We start from the raw sequence: 20,779 nt of genomic DNA, 5'->3' as shown, positions 1-20,779 counted from the left end.
GTCATTTGGCGTATTTAAACAGAAATTTATAGAGAAATACTGGTCGGAGCAGAAACAGGACTGACTATGGCGGGACTTTATTATGGCTAGGTTATACGACAACAGAGGCAGAAACTGAAATACAGAGTTTTGTGAAATGTGGTATCGAAAACTGACACAGTAGAGAAATAGATGAACGGAATCCAGAATAGTGTGGCAACCATGGAGAAAGCTCCCGGAGGATTCAAAACGTTATGTGGGAAGTAACCACAAAAGCTTCTCGTCATTTTTGGAAAGAGTCAGAGATGAGGACCACTGGAGAGGGAATCGTGGTTATCATCAAAATAATAACAACGGAGTAGGGATAGTCATGAGAATAGTGAACTAAATGACAATGAACGTTACTACATAAATATAATGCAAAGATGTAAAGGCATAGGTTGCAGTAACATGTCATTTCCCGGTGGAGGATTTGCACCGCAAAACTATCAATACTGAAATGACGTGGAAAATTAAGGCCTGTGTCTTTTGCGGGCCAGATTTGTGTGGACAAATATTACTGGCCTAAACTAAAGAAACCATATCGGCTAAATCAAAGTGAATTTAAGACACAAGCAAACGGCAGAGGGACATCACAAGGTGTTGCATGCAGAACAACAGGTGCGGACATGAATGAGTCTTGTACGAGAGACTGTGCTGCAGGCAATAGTGTGTGAACTAAGCCACAGCATGCATTGAACTTGGCGGAGTGATCAGCTGTCCATTGTTCGGCTGCAGTAGTGGCAGTAGGAAGAGATGATGTTGCAAGGGAATGCAGTGGACATGTTTCGGTGGGGGATATCACTGAAATGAAAAAGGAATCAGACACGTTATTAAATAAAAGCAAAAAGACAGAATTTGTGCAAAAAGGAGTCTTCAGGGGTCACAGAATGGCGTGAAGTTTATTTCACAGTTTGAAGCACTATGAGTGGGAAAACTTTGAAAAGGGTTATACATGCAGAGAATTAATAAGAGGGGGAAACGTTGAAAAGAGGGCATTATCTGAAAATGGAAAAGAGGTGAAAGTAGTTAGCGCTGCGTGAGGTTCGTGAGCAGCGATTTCAGAGGAGGTGGTTGGTAAGAGAGAGGAAGGTGTTGCACAAAGTATGCGAGCTGCTGATGTTAAAGAAATTGGTGCTAAAAACAGAAAAATGGTCTGCATAAATAGGAATCTGGAGGAGGATGAAATCCTCGATAGTGTGGATGAAGTGATCCTGAATGATGAAGAACTTGTACAATTAGATGCTGTTGATTGTCATGAGAATATAGGTTCAGAGGATTATATGCAAACAACTGAAATCCGAGACGATTATACTAAATATGAAGTTAAAGATGAGATCATCAAAAGTGATATTGAAGAAATGATTGTGACTGAAAATGAAATAGAAATTTTAGGAAAGAATCAAAATTTTGAAAATAAGAAAACTTACGAAAGGTCAAAAGAAGAGCTGACTCGTTGTCCAAGAGTAGCATTCAGGATAGAATCAGACAGTGAAGAAGTAATTAGTGATAGTTCAGACGAAGAAAATGTAGAAATAGAGGAAAGGGAACAAAGTATAATGGAAAATGTATCTGAAAATCAAAATGAAGTCTTTTCCAAATAAAACCTGGCAGTAAATACTGAACTGAAAAAGAAAGAGCCACCAGATGACACGATATGGGGGCAAGATATGATTAGAGTCATGAAAGAAGTAGAAATCAGAAAACTGAAGAAGCCCCCAGACATATGTGATTTGCCAGTAAACAACATGTCTTGGAGCGATCTGATGGCTGAACAAGATTTGTTATGGGAGTAACAGGAAAAATCAGAAAATAGAATGGTCAGACAAACTATCATACCAGTCAAAATTTACAGTATTAAATTGCAAGTACTTTAGAAACTGGTTCCCAAATCACTGCTATTTCACAATCTGTTTTTGAACACATTTCCAGTAAACCTGGATTAGTTATGATGTAAGTAAATGGTGTGAATATTGTACTTTGGAAGTTAGATTTGAGGAAAACGAAATTTTATAGGACACCAAAGTTGATTCATTGATATTAGAATTGGACTGTAAATGATTGTTTGTCCAATTTATATGAAATATACCATCTAAAGAACGTAATGATTGATGACCCAAAAGTAGAAACTCTTAAAGGAATTATTAAAGATATACAAGAACTTATGTTGCAACAGAAAGCCGATCTGTTTAACATTCTGACTGATAATCAGGAAGTGTTTTCAGATAAATCGGGAATACTAAAGAATTTTGAATGCTGTATTAAAGCAATAGAACATGAACCATTTTTTGCGAGACCTTATCCAGTACCTCTAGATAAGAGAGAAGCCATTCAGGCAGAAATCGACAAAATGATTGATTGGGGAGTTATCGAAAGGAGCATTAGTGAGTATAATAGCCCTCTCATTATTGTAAATAAAAAAGATGGAGACATGCAAGTAGTAATCAAGGCATGAACACTAAACAAGATTGTCAAAGGAGATGTAGATCATCCAGAAAATTTGGACAATCTGTTGCAAAAATTCCACAATGTGAGATATTGGACTAGCTTGGGTGTTATGACAGGGTATTGGCAAATCCCATTTCATAAAGAGTCTTGAAAGTATTTGTGGGAAAATGTTACCAATGTAAAGTTATGCCTTTTAGTCTTAATAATAGTTGCCAGCCGGGGTGGCCGAGCGGTTCTAGGCGCTAAAGTCTGGAACCGTGTGACTGCTACGGTCGCAGGTTCGAATCCTGCCTTGGGCATGGATGTGTGTGATGTCCTTAGGTTGGTTAGGTTTAAGTAGTTCTGAGTTCTAGGGGACTGATGACCTCAGCAGTTAAGTCCCATAGTGCTCAGAGCCATTTGAACTATTTTCTTAATAATAGTTAATGCCATCGAAAAATGCCCACCGCCTAAGGACTGAAAGCAATTAAAAGTATATCTCAGTCTCTGCGGGTTTTACCACAAATTTGTGAAGGGGCAAGTATTTAATAGTCATTTAAATGGGTTGCTTGGACAAAGGAATGCCAACAAGATTTCGAAAATTTGAAGAATGAATTAATAAAGAACAATATTTTGCATCACCCTGTTTTGAGTGAACCTTTTCATACGAGTACTGATAGCAGTGCATATGGAATTGGCATGGAAATTTTCGAAGAGAACATAGACACAGTAGAACCAAAACGTAGAACAACAGCTTTCACTAGTTGAACCATGACAAAGTACAAAAGAGATTACACCATTTCAGAAAAAGCTCTAGTTATCATATGGGCTTTGAAAAAGTTTCAAAATTATTTATGGGGGCTGATGCCTCACATTATGGCCTTAGTGCAGTCCTCACACACTGGTATGCCAGTGGCTCTGAACAACCCATTGCTTTCACCTCTAAATCCCTGGCCAAACAGTGTTACTCTGAGGTGGAAAAACTGGCTTTTGCCGTCATCTATGCTCTCAAAAAATCTCACTTTTTTTTGTATGGCTCAAAATTTCATCTCATTACTGACCATAAACCCTCAGTTTCCTCACACCCCCTTGTCTTAGGAGGCAGCACATTGCCTACAGTGTTGGGCACTCTTCTTGTCTCACTGCAATTATGAAATCTAAAATGGTATTAATGAAATTATGAGATCTCAAAAATACTAATGCGGACACCATGACCTGTCTTCCTGCGGGTCCTGACAACGACTTTGGGTTTGAAGAATTGCTCAGCTTCCATCTTGATACTAAAATGCAGGCCGCGGCCGGGGGTGTCCCAATTATGAGCTTGTGCACAGCAACTGCTGCTGCTGCTGGCTGGTTCTCCACCACGTGGTTCAGTTTGTTCAACATTGCTAGCCACAGAAACTGCCAGGTTGGGCTTCAGGCCCCCTATGCAAATATTGTTTTCTTGTGGTATCACTTCGCTGGTTCTGACAGTGTTTTGCTGTTATCCACAGAAGACCACTCTCGCAGGGTTTCATTCCTGCCACATTCCAGCGCGAGGTTCTACGCCTTCTCCACCAGGACCATTGGGGAGTTTAGCACACTAAACAGTAATCACGGCTTACAAACGTTGTGACCAACAACAAGCAGCTCCCAGAGTGTCTGTCCCACAGGCCACTCCACACCAGCCGTGGGATAGCATTCGTGCAGACTTTGTGGGTCTCTTCTTGAATTACTATTGGTTCTTGGTTGTGGACGCATTTTCCCAGTTTCCTTACATTTTTCTGCATGCAAAGACATCAGCTGAAGTCTTAATTCATATGATTTTACGTTTTTTTTCTATTTAGAGCTTGCCTTGTACCTTAGTTTCTGATAACAGTCCCCAGTTCATTTCTCACACCTTTCAATTGTTTTGTTATTATCACAGCATTCACCATGTTATGGCTCTGCCATACCACCCTCAATCAAATGATGAGCAGTGTGTATGTTCAAGTCTCAGATGAAAAAGTTTGTTGTGGATTCTTTGCTGGATGACACCCTTCTCCATTTTCTGAGCACCTATTGCTTCACGTCTATGGGGACCAGGGCCTGGCTGAGTTGCTTCTCAGCCATCAGCTGTGCACACCCTTCCACCTTATACGACCTGCACTGCACCTGCCTCAGCCATGTTAGTCTGGGTAATTCACATGGGTATTGCTGGTACGGTGCTGGTAGGGGCATGAGGGCTTGGTCGCTGGCCCAAGTGGATACTGGCTACTGTTGTCCACCATCAGGTACTCTGTCTGTGTGGCTGATAGGCTGGTGGCGCACCACCTTGATCAGTAGCGGTCCCGTTGCTGCCAGACACTACCAGTTTGCAGGTGTGTCCACCTCACCATTACAGCCTGCCCCACTGCCCTCCTCCTCAAGCCTGTCCTTGTCTGCTGTGGAAGTGCCTCTGTCCCAATGGCTGCCTTCTCCATGTGTTGCTCCCTGGGGTTCCAGCTTCCTGGAGCCATTTGCCAGTCAGTCTCTGATCTCGCGTTTGTTGCTGCAGCCTGCTGAACTGGTCGGACCACCTCCACTGGTCCCCCCCTCCGTCATCACATCAGCCATTGTCTCTGGTGGGTCCAGCCCTGCCACCCCACACTGGGATGTGCCTCCTGATGATGACTTCGAGATGGAAATTGCATCCTCCTCTCCAGTGCTGTTTTTGGGTGCTGCGTGGGACCAGTGGCCATGGGCAAGCCCTCATTCCTGTGCCTTCTGGCTCTATGGTCCAGTGCCTGCCCAGCACATCGTCCCACCCCCTCTGTAGGCACTGGCTGCTGCCATTCCAGATGCAATTGTTGTGTCTCTCGCCAGTCCACCAGTGCCTCCTCCATTGCCTGTGTGTCCACTTCTCACGAGGAGGAGGTGTGTTATATCCTGTGACTGAAGTGTGTGTGCTGAATTTGGTGTTGCAGAACATGCATTTTTAAATCGGCCACCAAATGTGCTGGCTGCTTGAGGCCACCTGTGGGAGATGTGCGCATGGCAAGGTGTCCACTGCTCCATCTACTGGAAACTCATGTATATATATGGGGTGGTCCATTGATAGTGACTAGGGCGAATATCTCTCAAAATTAGCATCAAATGAAAAAATAAGAACAACAAATTTGTTCGAGTATGACAGGGGAAACAGATGGCGCTATGTATGACCCACTAGATGGTGCTGCCTTAGGTCAAATTGATAGAAACTGCATTTCATATAGTAAGTAAATAAATTGGAACATTTGTTTTGCTTTGTGATGGATGGTGCTGCAATATTCCAATGCTTATAATATACTCACCCATTTAGATGAACAGTTGGTAACAATTTGGTTTTTTAAATAAAAACACAGAAAGTAGTTACGTTTGGACTTTATTTCTGTTGTTCCAATGTGATACATTTACTTTTGTGATCTTATCATAAATTATGGGAACACATGCTGTTACTGTATGAGCAGCTGTAATAACCTCATTAATGTAATAAATGTTCAAAATGATGTCCTTCAACTTCAATGCATGTGACAATACACGTAACAAAATTCCTCTCAACAGCAAATAGTTTGCCTTCAGTAACTGTCACACATGCATTGACAATGGGCTGATGCATGTTTTCAGGCATTGTTGATGGAGCACTATAATAAATATATTTCAACTTTCCCCAAAGAAAGAAGTCCGGAGATGTAAGGTCCGGTGAATGTGCAGGCCGTGGTATGGTGCTTCTACAACCAATCCACCTGTTGTTAAATATTCTATTTAATACTGCTTCAACTGCACATGTGCTATGTGCCGGACATCCATCATGTTGAAAGTGCATTGCTGTTCAGTCATGAAGTGAAACATCTTTTAGTATAATCGATAAAACAATTATGAAATCAGCACACATTGCACCATTTTGATTGCCATCGATAAAATAAGGGCCACTTAGACGTCCTTCCATCATTCCATACATTATATTAACCCACCAGGGTCACCGATGTTCCACTTGTCGCAGCCATCGTATATTTTCCATTGCCCAGTAGTGCATATTATGCCAGTTTACGTTACCTCCATTTGTGAAAAACACTTCATTACTAAACAGAACTCTTGAAAAAAATCTGTTATCGTCTTATATTTTATTTTGTGCTCAGTGGCAAAAATTTACACAACATTCAAAATAATCGCCATGCAATTCCTGGTGCATAGATATATGGTGAGGGTGAAATATATGATGATGTTGAATTGTCAAAACTGATGTTTGTGAAATTCATGATTGCTACTCAGTTTGTCTGCTACTGCTGTGTGGATTAGCCTCAACTGCAGCTGAAACACTTATTAGGGCATCTTCATGTGTTGCAGTTCTTGGTTGCACCTTCCTCTTTGGCTGAACACTTCTGGTTTCTTTAAATACATTAACTATCCTATGAAAGGTCCAGACACATGGATGCTGTTTGTCAGGATAACGATCAACATACATAGCACAAGCTTGTTGGGCATTTAGATCATAATACCCATACTGTTACTGTAAAATGTTCCATTTTAACAAGATTATGTCTTCCACATAATTATTATGACTGGACAAGACTATTATCATACCCAATTTAAGTAATGAATTTCACATAGTGCTATCAGGTGCATTGCTATGTTTGTGAGAATATTACAGTGCCATCCATCACAAAGCGGAACCAATGTTCCAAATAAAAAATTTCTATTTATTTACTTACAATATGAATACATAATAAAATAATGGTGTACCTATTTTTAAAAAAATACAGTTTATATCAATTTGACCTATAGCAGTGCCATCTAGTGGGCCATCGATAGCGCCATCCGTTTTTGCCCCATCAAGCTCGGACGTGATTTTTTGTTCTTATTTTTTCATTTGATGCTAATTTTGTGAGATATTAGGCCCAGTCACTATCAATGGACCACCCTGTATATGCACAGAGCAGTGTTAATTGGCTCTTCTTGTGTCTTTACAGTGAGCCTTTCACATCAGTATACTGTATCTTGGTATGTGGGATTCATGGGAGTCTGTTTTCCATTGTAATTGAGTGCTTCATGAATAAAGCCATATTTGGGTTCAGAATGAGATTTTCACTCTGCAGCGTCGTGTGCGCTGATTGAAACTTCCTGGCAGATTAAAACTGCGTGCCGGACCGAGACTTGAACTCGGGACCTTTGCCTTTCGCGGGCAAGTACTCTACCAAATGAGCTACCAAAGCACGACTCATGCCCCATCCCCACAGCTTTACTTCTGCCAGTACCTCGTCTCCTACCTTCCAAACTTTACAGAAGCTCTTCTGCGAACCTTGCAGAACTAGCAGGAGAGCTTCTGTAAAGTTTGGAAGGTAGGAGACGAGGTACTGGAAGAAGTAAAGCTGTGGGGACGGGGCACGAGTCTTGCTTGGGTAGCTCAGTTGGAAGAGCACTTGCCCGCGAAAGGCAAAGGTCCTGAGTTTGAGCCTCGGTACAGTTTTAATCTGGTAGGAAGTTTCATATTTGGGTTGCTTCAGACATGTCCTACATAGCTACAAAACAGGTGACTTTTTCCATACTTCAAGTGTCCAATAGCAATTTTCTTGTGTTAATCTCTGTGTCCTATGAGGTATGGAGAGCAGAGATACATGTGAGACTGTGGCATTTGTACCAAATAGCTAGAACATTTTTCTTGACTGTTTGAGCAAATTTGTCTGAATATTGCTGCTAAGATATCAAATATTGGTGAAGTTTTTACAGATAACTTACATAGTTCTGTTTAGGGCCTGCTTATATTTAGCAGGTGTATTCCATAATGTTGTTGCTGTTGTTGTGGTCTTCAGTCCTGAGACTGGTTTGATGCAGCTCTCCATGCTACTCTATCCTGTGCAAGCTTCTTCATCTCCCAGTACCTACTGCAGCCTACATCCTTCTGAATCTGCTTAGTGTATTCATCTTTGTCCCGCCTCTACGATTTTTACCCTCCACGCTGCCCTCCAATGCTAAATTTGTGATCCCTTGATACCTCAGAACATGTTCTACCAACTGATCCCTTCTTCTAGTTAAGTTGTGCCACAAATTTCTCTTCTCCCCAATTCTATTCAATACCTCCTCATTAGTTATGTGATCTACCCATCTAATCTTCAGCATTCCTCTGTAGCACCACATTTTGAAAGCTTCTATTCTCTTCTTGTCTAAACTATTTATCGTCCATGTTTCACTTCCATACATGGCTACACTCCATACAAATACTTTCAGAAACGACTTCCTGACACTTAAATCAATACTCGATGTTAACAAATGTCTCTTCTTCAGAAACGCTTTCCTTGCCATTGCCAGTCTACATTTTATATCCTCTCTACTTCGACCATCATCAGTTATTTTGCTCCCCAAATAGCAAAACTCCTTTACTACTTAAGGTGTCTCATTTCCTAATCTAATTCCATAATAAGCTACTGAATTTGTTGCTAAAACTGAAAAAGTTGACATATGCATTAAACATAATTTTTCTTGTAATTATATGTTTTTGTCTTTACAGTTCAACACACTGTAAGTCTGAACTTGCCATAAAGAGAGATACAAAAAAAATCGATGAAAGCTGTTCATCATCCTTCCACAGAAAAACTGAAATGAAAAGAATCCATACTGAAGATAAGGTATTTATACTATAACACAAAATATTATTTGATGGTTAGTGGTGTATTCGCGAAAGATTTTGTATCTTGCAACAATAGAAGCTGTGAAAATACGACCATACTCCAATTACAACATCTGTTAAGTTAGAAAAATCATTTGTAGGTGAGTATACAATTATACACAAGATTTCTGGTGATACAATTAAAATGTCAATATTGTGATGTAACTAATTCTCAGATAATTTAGTATTATTACCTTTTAACTTAACAGAAATTCATGGTTTGCATTCTCACCATAGAGGTTAATCATGTCACAGTATTTTGGGTCCATCCATGATTTTGAACATATGAGGGTAGTTCTAAAAGTTTCCACTGTTAAGGGGAGTTCCAACAGTTCCCAGTGCTATTAAAATTGAGTGCTGACTATTGTTACCTTTCAATATCCAGCCTCATTGTTGTCCAAATATTTTCTTTGTCAAAGCTCTTCTTTTAGTTTTGATAAGGCGAAGACTTTTTGAACAGTAAAAGTGATTAGATTAGATTCACTTTCATTCCAATTGATCCGTAGTGAGGTGGTCCTCCAGGATGTGGAACATGTCAGAAAAACAACAATACATGACATATTTACAACTCAAACAAATAAGCTAATGTACCATTCCACAGGTCCCAAGTGGAATGATCATCATTTTTTACTGAACACTATAAGAAAGAATCATTTTACAAATACTAATGCACTGAATTTAAAATAAAAGAAGTTTTTTATTTATTTATAAGGTAATAAATGTGTAATACAACTACTATAATACTTATTTACAATGAACACGTTACTGCACTGAAATGTCTGCTTGTGTCTGTAATGTGTGGATGGATATGTGTGTGTGCGCGAGTGTATACCTGTCCTTTTTTCCCCTTAAGGTAAGTCTTTCCGCTCCCGGGATTGGAATGACTCCTTACCCTCTCCCTTAAAACCCACATCCTTTCGTCTTTCCCTCTCCTTCCCTCTTTCCTGATGAGGCAATAGTTTGTTGCGAAAGCTTGAATTTTGTGTGTGTGTTTGATTTTGTTTGTGTGTCTATCGACGTGCCAGCGCTTTCGTTTGGTAAGTCACACACACATATATATATATATATATATATATATATATATATATATATATATATATATATATATATATATATATATATATTAGTACAATATAACATCTGCACCATTTCAGTGCAGTAACGTGTTCATTGTAAATAAGTATTATAGTAGTTGTATTACACATTTATTACCTTATAAATAAATAAAAAACTTCTTTTATTTTAAATTCAGTGCATTAGTATTTGTAAAATGATTCTTTCTTATAGTGTTCAGTAAAAAATGATGATCATTCCACTTGGGACCTGTGGAATGGTACATTAGCTTATTTGTTTGAGTTGTAAATATGTCATGTATTGTTGTTTTTCTGACATGTTCCACATCCTGGAGGACCACCTCACTACGGATCAATTGGAATGAAAGTGAATCTAATCTAATCACTTTACAGTGAAAATGTGCTTCATTCATTAGATAAAAAATTACAGGCAACTGGTATATTTTGTAATCTGTCAAAGGCATTTGACTGTGTAAATCACAATAGCCTTTTAAGTAAATTAGAATATTATAGTGTAACAGGAAATGCTGCAGAATGGTTCAAATCTTATATCTCTGGCAGGAAACAAAGAGTGTTATTAGGAAAGAGACATGTATCAAGCTATCAGGCATCATCCAACTGGGAACTAATTACATGTGGCGTCCCACAAGGTTCCATTTTAGGGCCCTTACTTTTCTTGTGTATACCAATAACCTTTCATCAGTAACATTACCAGATGCCCGGTTCGTTTTGTTTGCCAATGATACAAACATTGCAATAAATAGCAAATCAGGTGTAGTCTTAGAAAGATCAGCTAATAAAATATTTTTGGACATTAATCACTGGTTCCTAGCCAATTCCTTGACACTAAACTTTGAAAAAAACACACTACATGCAGTTCAGAACTTGTAAGGGTTGTCCCACGAACATATGCCTAACACATGATGACAAGCAGAAAGAAGAAGTGGACAGTGTTGAATTCTTGGAATTACAGCTTGATAATAAATTCAACTGGGAGGAGCACACCACAGAACTGCTGAAGCATCTTAACAAATCTCTATTTGCAATGCGAATTGTCAGACACAGGGGATATAAAAATGAAAAAGCTGGCATACTATGCTTACTTTCATTCCATAATGTCATATGGGATTATTTCTTGGGGTAATTCATCAAACCAAGCTAACATTTTCCGGGCAAAAAAATGTGCAGTAAGAGTTATATGTGGTGTGAACTCAAGAACATCCTGCAGAAGCCTGTTTAGGGAACTAGGGATACTAACTACTGCTTCCCAATATATTTATTCCTTAATGAAATTTGTCATTATAAATATATCACTTTTTCAAACCAACAGCTCAATTCATGGAATCAATATTAGAAATAAAAATAATCTTCAGAAGGATTTAAAGTCACTTAGTCTTGTACAAAAATGTGTGCATTATTCAGGAACACACATTTTCAATAACTTGCCAGCAGCAATAAAAAGCTTAACAACCAATGAAATTCAGTTTAAGAGAAGCCGAAAGGGTTTATTGGTGACCAACTCCTTCTACTCCATTGATGAATTTCTCAGTAGAACCAACTGATTTGTGTGTGTGTGTGTGTAATGGCATCTGGTAATGTTACTGATGAAAGGTTATTGGTATACACAAGAAAAGTAAGGGCCCTAAAATGGAACCTTGTGGGATGCCACATGTAATTAGTTCCCAGTTGGATGATGCCTGATAGCTTGATACATGTCTCTTTCCTAATAACACCCTTTGTTTCCTGCCAGAGATATAAGATTTGAACCATTCTGCAGCATTTCCTGTTACACTATAATATTCTAATTTACTTAAAAGGCTATTGTGATTTACACAGTCAACTCCTTTGACAGATTACAAAATATACCAGTTGCCTGTAATTTTTTATCTAATGAATGAAGCACATTTTCACTGTAAATGTAGATAGCCTTCTCAGTATCAGAACCCTTTAGAAATCCGAACTGTGACTTTAACAGTATGTTATTTGAGATAAGATGGTTATAAAGCTGATTGCACATTACTTTTTCTAAAATTTTTGAGAATGCTGGCAAAAGTGAAATTGGACGGAAATTTGATGCTATTTCTTTATCTCCCTTCTTAAACAGTGGCTTAACTTCAGCATATTTTAACTATTCAGGAAATATTCCACTGATAAACGACTGGTTACACAGATAGCTTAATATGTTACTTAACTCAGAATCACATTCTTTAATTAGCTTTGTTGGTATTTCATCATACCCACTAGATGTTTTTGATTTTAAAGATTTTATGATGGACATTATTTCTGCTGGGGTAGTGAGGGTAAAATTCATATTATGGAAGTTACTTGAAATGTCTGGTCTGACGTATTCCATAGCAGCATCTAAAGAACCTGACAACTCCATCTTTTCAGTAACAGTTATGAAATATTTGTTAAAAAGTTCTGCAACACTATACACATCTGCCATCAATGTATCATTTACTCTTAATGCTATTTGTCCCTCTTCATGTCTGGTTCTACCGGTCTTCTCCTTCACTATATCCCATATTGTCTTTATTTTGTTATCTGATATGACTATCTTTTCCTTGTAATATATTTGCTTTGATGTCCATATTACAGTCTTTAATATTTTGCAGTATTTCTTGTAATGTGCTATAGCATCAACATCGGAACTGTTTCGGATTGACAGATACAGTTTTCTTTTTGTTTTACAAGATACCCCTATTCCTTGAGTAATCCATGGCTTCTTTGTAGACTTTGCTCTAACCTTGGTAAGTTTTTGGGGAAAACAGTGTTCAAATAAGGTAAGCACTTTATTAGCAGAAGTGTTATATTTTTCATTCATGCCATGAGCACTGTAAACATCATCAGTCCAGTGAATGTCTCTGAGGAGTGTCCTAAAATAATCAATTTTTGGCTTATTGATTACAATCTTGAGCTCAGATTTAACAGATTTTATATCCTGTTCAGTGTTAACATTTAACAGAAGGAACAGCATGTCATGATCTGAGAGGCCATTGACTATTGGTTTTGTAATATAATTCTGTTCATTGAACTTTTCTATGAAGATATTATCAATGGCTGTTTGTGAGCAATTGGCTACCCTAGTGGGGAACTTTACAGTGGGAATTAAGTTGAATGATAGTGTTACTTACTCAAATAAGTTCTTATTGGGAAAGTCTTTAAGGAAATCTACATTGAAATCACCAGCAACCACTATTTCTTTGTTTTTGGTTGTTAAATGGGCCAGTACAGCTTCAAGGTGGTTTACAAACGGATTAAAGTTACCTGCAGGTGCTCGATATACACTTAATATTATGAAGGATTTTTTGTGAAAATCTAATTCTGTTGCACATGCTTCCATATGCTCTTCTAGGCAAAATTTATGAATGTCTATGTTCTTAAATTTATGACAGTTCCTGATGAATGTGGCAACTCCTCCTTTCTCCATTTCTGATCTACAAAAGTGAGATGCTAACCTAAACCCTGTAACACTTGAAAGTTCTATACCAGTGGTCACATGATGTTCAAAGAGGCAGATCATGTCAGCTGGGTTTGAAGACGAATTCATCTACGCAGATAATTCATTAATTTTATTTCTCAGTCCTCAAATATTTTGATGCAATAAAGATAGCTGACATTTCACATTGGCTGAGTTAAAATTGAGTAGAGTTAAAATATCTACTGACTGTTGAAAATTCTTAACCAATGGCTGTTTATGCTGATGTAATAGCTAGAATTATGTTTTTTGTTTTCTTTCTCAAACTGGAGGTTTGTCTCAGTCCTAACCTCTCTTAAAATTTGGTTTCTTTCTGTCCTCACTACCCTAAAAAAGGGTCTTTACTTAACCCTATAACCACTGGTATTTTATCACTCATGACAGTGCCTCTCCCCTTTAACTTTCCTGCTATTTTCCCAGACAGTTTACCCTTCCCTTTCCTGTTGAGGTGAAGGCCACGCCTAGTATAATCCCACCTATTGAGTGAATCAACAGAAACCACACCAATGTGTGACCCTGCACCCGACATAAGCATCCGTTCCAACTCCAAATTAACCCTCTTGACAGAAGAGTTCAGATGAGGTTGCTCATGGCGCCCAAGAACAGATACAAACTCAACACTAGTATGCATCGATGCTGATGCAATCTTTGCCAGGTCACACTCTATACTGTACCCAGGATCTCTGTGAATTCTATTACCTGCCCCACCCACTATAACCACGGTGTCTTCTTGGTGAAATCTTTGCAAAGTCATCCTAAATCCTCTGTCACCTGCTCCAGACCAGCACTAGGTTTAAAAAAAATTGGTGACCTGGTATTCTGATCCTAGTTAATCCTGCAAAAGTTGGCCAACACCTCTTCCATGGGAACTACCTGACAACAATACTTTCTTTCTCTTTACTGATTTCCCTACTTTCTTACTTTTCAATTTGCTGCTGAAAGTTTGTTGTGCCCTGTCTACACCTGCAACTGCTTGAGGCTCACCAGTTTCTAACTGAAGCAACAGGTCAAATCTATTTTCAACGTTCACCATGAAGCTGTCAGATAAAGTTCTAGGCTTGTTCCTCCTGTTGCCATTTCCCACCTCTCTTTACCCTTCTTCTTTACCTGTCAAGATCTCCCCTGGCCTTGTCTAACTCAGCCTGAAGGGCAGCAATTTTCCCCTCCTGTTCTAGTATATTCCTATCTCTACAACAAATCCTACAAAACCACTGACGAGTCTCATTTACTTCCCCTATTTCCACGCCACTACAGTCACCCACATGGAAAAAACTACAGCACCCATTACAACAAAGCCCCGACCTAACAATTCTATGGCAAGACAAGCACTTTTCACTCGTGATAAACGTAATAGTTTATTAAGAATAAGTCAGTTAAATTACAGATAAACATGAAAATATGGTTCCACAAATTTGGCCTATACGCAACTGTGTGTAAACAAAAACAACAGTGCAAATTTTCTGAAACAACAACTTAAATTTTATACTACTTTCCGGAAAAAGAACTTAGATGACATGTGAGCTAGTATCCACTGTTATTTGTTGCAGCCTCCTCAACAACAGCCTTGGGGCTGGAGCTGTGCTGTTTAGCAGGCTTTGTCCATAATGCTTCCTTGATAGCATAGTACGTTTTGTACGGTCTTGAAGCATGATACCATGGATGTAGGTTGCATAATGATTTGGAAGTCAATCAAGTGAGAATTTACTGAAATATTAAAGGTACAGGAGTACATGAGACATAGCTGAGGTGTGAAATTTCTAGTTTATTCCATTTACCATAGAATTTTGCAGCCTGTTTAGCTGTTGTATCCAGCATACAACACAGGCAAGGGTGATCTGAGTAGAGCCACTCTGATGGGCTCCTAATGCTGTAGAATCCAATAGAATAAGATACTTGATAAAACAGCAAAAGAGGTATATGGTGAGCAGATAGTCCATTTTTCTCACTGTTGAGACAAAGAGTCATTTAAAACTTAGGTGACACTTGACAAGATGTGAGGAACTATTAACTTTGCTTTCTGATACCAGTAGCTCCATCCAGAAATATTGCCAGTAAATGGTTCTTTTTTATGTGAGTCTCTAAGTGACATTACATTGGCACACAGGGGAAAGAGGATTTACTTGTTTGTAGTTCTTGTGATGTTCTGTTTTCAGTAAAATTTATTTTAACTGATAATATTTTATATGGTGACCAGAACATTCAGCATCACTTGTGCCAATATGGCCACTCCAGAAGTTTTGAAACAACTTGTAAACTGTTATAATCGAAAGTGCAGAGTCACCATAATGTTTATCAAGCTTCTCTTTAGTCTCCTGAGGCGTTTTGCCTTTCATAAAGTAATGTTTAATCACCACACGAAATTCGTTTTCATCCATTTTTTGACTATCACTCAACTTCCTTGATTCACACGAAGGCCAAACACAAAGAAATAGACCAATATAGCTGAAAATTGGTGTGCATTCTTTCCAAAGAGGCTACTAAGCAAACATGACCTCAATACACACCGGTGGTGCCGTCTCTCGGACTTTGCACAGACTTTTCAAACACCCCTCGTAAATGCATGACTCTCCCCCTTTCATTGGAACTCTACAATAAGAAGATGCTAGTACATATGAGGGTAAAGTTACATAGGCAATTTCACTTTCCTTGCTCAGTGCTCAGTGATGCATATAGTAGAGCTATTTAGGGTTTGCAACTCGACTTCAAGTTGCTGCACTTTGTTTTTGATACACTGAATGTTTTGGTGGAACACTGTTAGACATTTATTTGTGTTGTATTGTTGATTTTTTTACAAAGCACAGATACCTATGTGAAGTGCTTCACTGCAGTTAACAATAGGCACTAATGCATTGTTTGAGCCCGAGTTACTAGAAGAATTGGCCCTATTACATAAATTAATTTGCATAAGACCATTAGCTCTTAAGCCAGTTTTTTCTTGTTCAGGGCTGCTTGGATGTTGGTCTATGCTACTATTTACTCTAAAAAAGCATTCCTAATACCTCTGATATTTAGAATTTTGTTTAAGTCACCTTTTTCTGTAATAGTTTTGCTTATTTTGTCACATAAAAATTTTTTGCCTTCGAAATTTAGATGCAAGCCATGTTTGGTATGAAGGCATCTGCCCAATTTACCTATATCAACTACTCTACGTTTTCTAAACGAAGCACACAACTGTTTCATTTTGATGTACATTTTTTGAATCTCCTTGTTGACACACAAATTATATATTAGGGCATACCTATGAGGTAGCATTCATTGTAACTATTGTGCTATGAGATTTATTAACTTCTAAGAAGTTTTTCAGGCGTGCTAAGCAATTTTGCACCTCATTTCTTTCAATGTCATTGGTAACAGCTATGCACACAACATATTCATTTTCATCTTCCATTTTTCCCTGCAGGTTACCACCGGCAACGTTTTTATGCTTGCACCAGGTTTTACAAATCCCACTGCTTGGAAGCCTTTGTTATAGTCTTGTAAAGTTCTTGCCAGTTTTCTGCCATGACTGTCCATTAAAAAAAGAACACTCTACCTTTTATCCAGCATAGTCTTGGTTCTGTTGTCACTGGCCCTCGCTGAAGTTTCATTTGTTCCGCCGCTGTGTTGTTTACGAAGCTCATTTACACCATGATTTACACTTTTAAGTTGAATGCTCTACAGATTTTAGCATGAAGATGAATCTTTTTTTGTGCATGTTTCATTCCATGGGTTTATATATCAACATGGAACTACTTTATGTAATTTTGTTGTATGATTGTCAGACTGAGGGAAAAGATATAACAAGAGCTGGTAAGTGTACTGCCATGTCATAGAAGTAATCATTTGTTTTATTTATTTCAGGATGAGCACAGAAACAATTTAGAATGTAACGTCAAGAGAATCAGACCAGTACAGTCAAAAAAAGGTACTTTGCCAATATCAAATAAGAATGTTAATAGTGTAGAAAATTTTGTTGTGGTACTAAATATAATTATTGCATTTTTAGAAGTGGAAGGTGATAACATCCAAGAGGAATATATGAAATTAAAATGCTACAAAGTACAACTTGAAATCTTGAAGCTTGAAAGAGAATTAAATGTCTCCTTCTCCATGGACAGAGCATTTTAAGTGAGTGGACTCACACAGATATTTGTCGAATAACAAAGATATTTACTAGAACGGACAAATCAAAATTTGTTCTTGATGAGTATAGATCATGTAGTTACTGATGTAAAACTGTTTACAGATCTAATTTTTTCCCCACATATAACAAGCCAGATTTTAGCAACGAGTACAAACTAAAATCTGAAAACTACAATTAGTTTTTTTTTTATTTATGATATCTTTGAACTAATAATTTGTGACAACTGCAACTTGGGGTAGGAATTTTATGAGTGTTTGTCACATGCATTTAGCCCCGTTTTGAGATAATCTTTTCATATTTTGTGTTACATGAGAGTATTATGCAACCTAGCAATGTGATGTGTGAAATAATTTATGTAAAAACTGAGTTATTTACATACAAAATACAAAAGTTTCTCATGAAAATAACTATAGCATTTAGAGCACTAAATGGACATTTTCATTTTGGTGGAAAATAAATCATTTCTCAGGTAAAATTACTTTTTTTTATGAAATATACCAGTTCCTCATATGTTATCCAAAGCTAAAGTGGAGGTAATCAGAGTGATTTGGGCATCACACTGACAGCTTGGTACTCAATAAAAGTCAGGGCCACACGTAAAAGCAGCTGTGTTATATATCACCTATGCTGCAATTACTATACAACACTGTATGTGAGTATGACAAGTAACCAACTGTCTACTCGCATGACTGGCCACCACGAGACACTGACATACCACAAACTTGACCATCCAGTAGCCGAACATGCTACACACCACAGCACAAATGTCTTCAACAGCTGCTTTACTACACAGGCCATCTGAATACTCCCTTCCAGCACAAGTTTCTCTGAACTATGCAGATGGGAATTGTCTCACCAACACATCCTGCACTCTTGCAATCACCCTGGCCGAAACTTCCACTAACCTGTTTCCACTGCCTCACATTGCCTTTTCCCTTCTCTCTTCTGTCTGGACCACTCATTCTCCATCCAGATCATGCACTGCCTTCTCCGACTACTCTCCATCTCCCCTTGCAGTCATTCACTCTATCCCTCTCTGTCCCTCCATCCCTCTCCTCTCTCTCTCTCTCTCTCTCTCTCTCTCTCTCTCTCTCTCTCTCTCTCTGTCTCTCTCTTCCTCTCCTTCCTCCCCCTTTTCAACTCCTTTCCCTTCCCTCCCCCATCCTTCTCCCTCTTCATCTTCACCTTTCTCTCCTTCCCCATCCCCTTCTCTCCCCACAGTTCACCCCTCTATCTTCCTACATCACTTTTTGTTGTACCGTCTGTACTTTTTCTGTCTCACAGCAAAGTCATGTACCCAAGACCTGCCTCTTTTCAGCTACCCCCTCCTAACATCATTTCCTATCCCCTCCCCACTTCCATCAGCTCAAGCAACTGCTTGCAATAATGAGGTATCAATAATTAGTCTTGCCTTAGCCATGGGAATGTGCATTTGGATGTCTGTGATTGTGTGTGTGCATATCCATACTGTTGATGGAAAAAAAGTGCTCAAAAGCTGGTGGGGATGCTGTTTTCTATTATGCCACTGTGCTCCATGTATCAATCGACCATAAATGACTGGTTGCCTTTCCCTAATTTTATATATTGCTTCATCCAAGGATTTCCATTTTTGTTTTGCAGGTATTAACAACTTCATTAGTATGGTAACAGACAGTACTGGTGAATATAAATAGCTGCCTGACAAAAAAGTGAAACACACAGATGTCAGGGTAACTTCATAACATACACACCATTGGCAGCTATGTAATGATCGGACTTTCAATTCTCTGTGACTTATAGGACAGTCACTAGAGTGTAGTAGTGTTGTTTGTGTTTAAAGTTTTTTCCAGGACTGCTTGGGTATATAAGGGGCATGAACAACATCAGTTGTTGAGTGATTACTATGAAGGATACAGAGATGCTCTGTACTCATGTGAGACAGTATTATAAGCACCTGACAGAGCTTCAAAGTAGCCTCATTGTGAGTCTTCATCTGACCAGATGGTTGAATAGTGCAATATCCAGATTTGTGAGGCATTTGAATGTGACAGTGGCCTGATCTTAAACTGCATGGGAATGTGAGAGAAGGTATACTTGTCATCAAGGTTCCAGTTGACCATAAGGGAGGATCACTGTATTGTGCACCAAGCACATCATATCCCATCATATGTGAACCTGACATCCAAGAATGAGTAATGGACTTCCTGCAACATTCTGTATCATGTTACACCATTGGTTGGAGATTAACAACAACCAGACTAAGGAATTACTGTCCTGTGCATTGGATGCCATTAACACCACAACACTAATGAATGTGTGTGGAGTGGGACTGTGACTGAAAAGCATGGACCATCAGCAAATGGTGTGATATTATTTCCAGTGATGAATTATGGTTCTGTACTAGTCTGGATGACCATTATTAATGAGCTTGGTGGTGACCTGTGGAAAGGTCCCATTCATCCAATGTTTTGGGGAGGCACAGTATTGTTACACCTAGAGTCACAGTGTGGGGAACCATTGGGTATGACTTCAGGTCATGGCTGGTAGTGATTGAGAAAACTCTTATGGCACAACAGTATACCATGGACCTCTGGTGTCCTCATGTGTTACCAATCAAGTGATGGTATCTTAGTGTCATTTTTCAACACTCATAGCATGGCATGTGTGTGTGTGTGTGTGTGTGTGTGTGTGTGTACTGGATGCATGATGTTGAGGTACTCCCACAGCCAGGGTATCCGTCCCCAATAGAAAATGTGTGGAATCAACTCAGATGTCAACTCCATCCCAGTGTCAGTATCCAGGATATCAAGGATGACTTACAACAGTTGTACATGCATTCATTCATGGGAGACTGGGTGCTACATCATACTGCCAAGTTATTTGTAAATTTGACTCAATTTTGTAATCACTGGAATAATGTTACATACCCTCTCAACCCTTGAAGTTTCATCTTGTTTCCTCCTTCCCTTCTGGGTGCTTCACTTTTTTTGTCAGGCAGAATAATTTAAGAAATGAAGGGAAGAACTCGACAAATAGTAGAG

The 20,779-nt window shown here is 38.7% G+C and overlaps 1 protein-coding gene across 1 annotated transcript in view; it reads left to right on the top strand.

The window, feature by feature from the left end:
• LOC126248856 (ATP-dependent DNA helicase Q5-like) overlaps nucleotides 1–18,119 on the top strand; it is a 253,160-nt gene extending 235,041 nt beyond the window's left edge. The window contains exons 11-13 of the mRNA XM_049950287.1: nucleotides 8,927–9,044; nucleotides 17,477–17,540; nucleotides 17,622–18,119. Coding sequence (XP_049806244.1) covers nucleotides 8,927–9,044; nucleotides 17,477–17,540; nucleotides 17,622–17,743 — 304 coding nt within the window. The 3' untranslated portion in view covers nucleotides 17,744–18,119. The remainder of the gene's footprint in view (nucleotides 1–8,926; nucleotides 9,045–17,476; nucleotides 17,541–17,621) is intronic.
• The last annotated feature ends 2,660 nt before the right edge of the window (nucleotides 18,120–20,779 follow it).

The sequence above is a fragment of the Schistocerca nitens genome, chromosome 3 (genome assembly GCF_023898315.1).
Source record: "Schistocerca nitens isolate TAMUIC-IGC-003100 chromosome 3, iqSchNite1.1, whole genome shotgun sequence".
NCBI classification, from domain to species: Eukaryota; Metazoa; Arthropoda; class Insecta; order Orthoptera; family Acrididae; genus Schistocerca; species Schistocerca nitens.
Note: the sequence above shows the minus strand (reverse complement) of the source record. Positions and strands in the feature narration are given on the sequence as shown.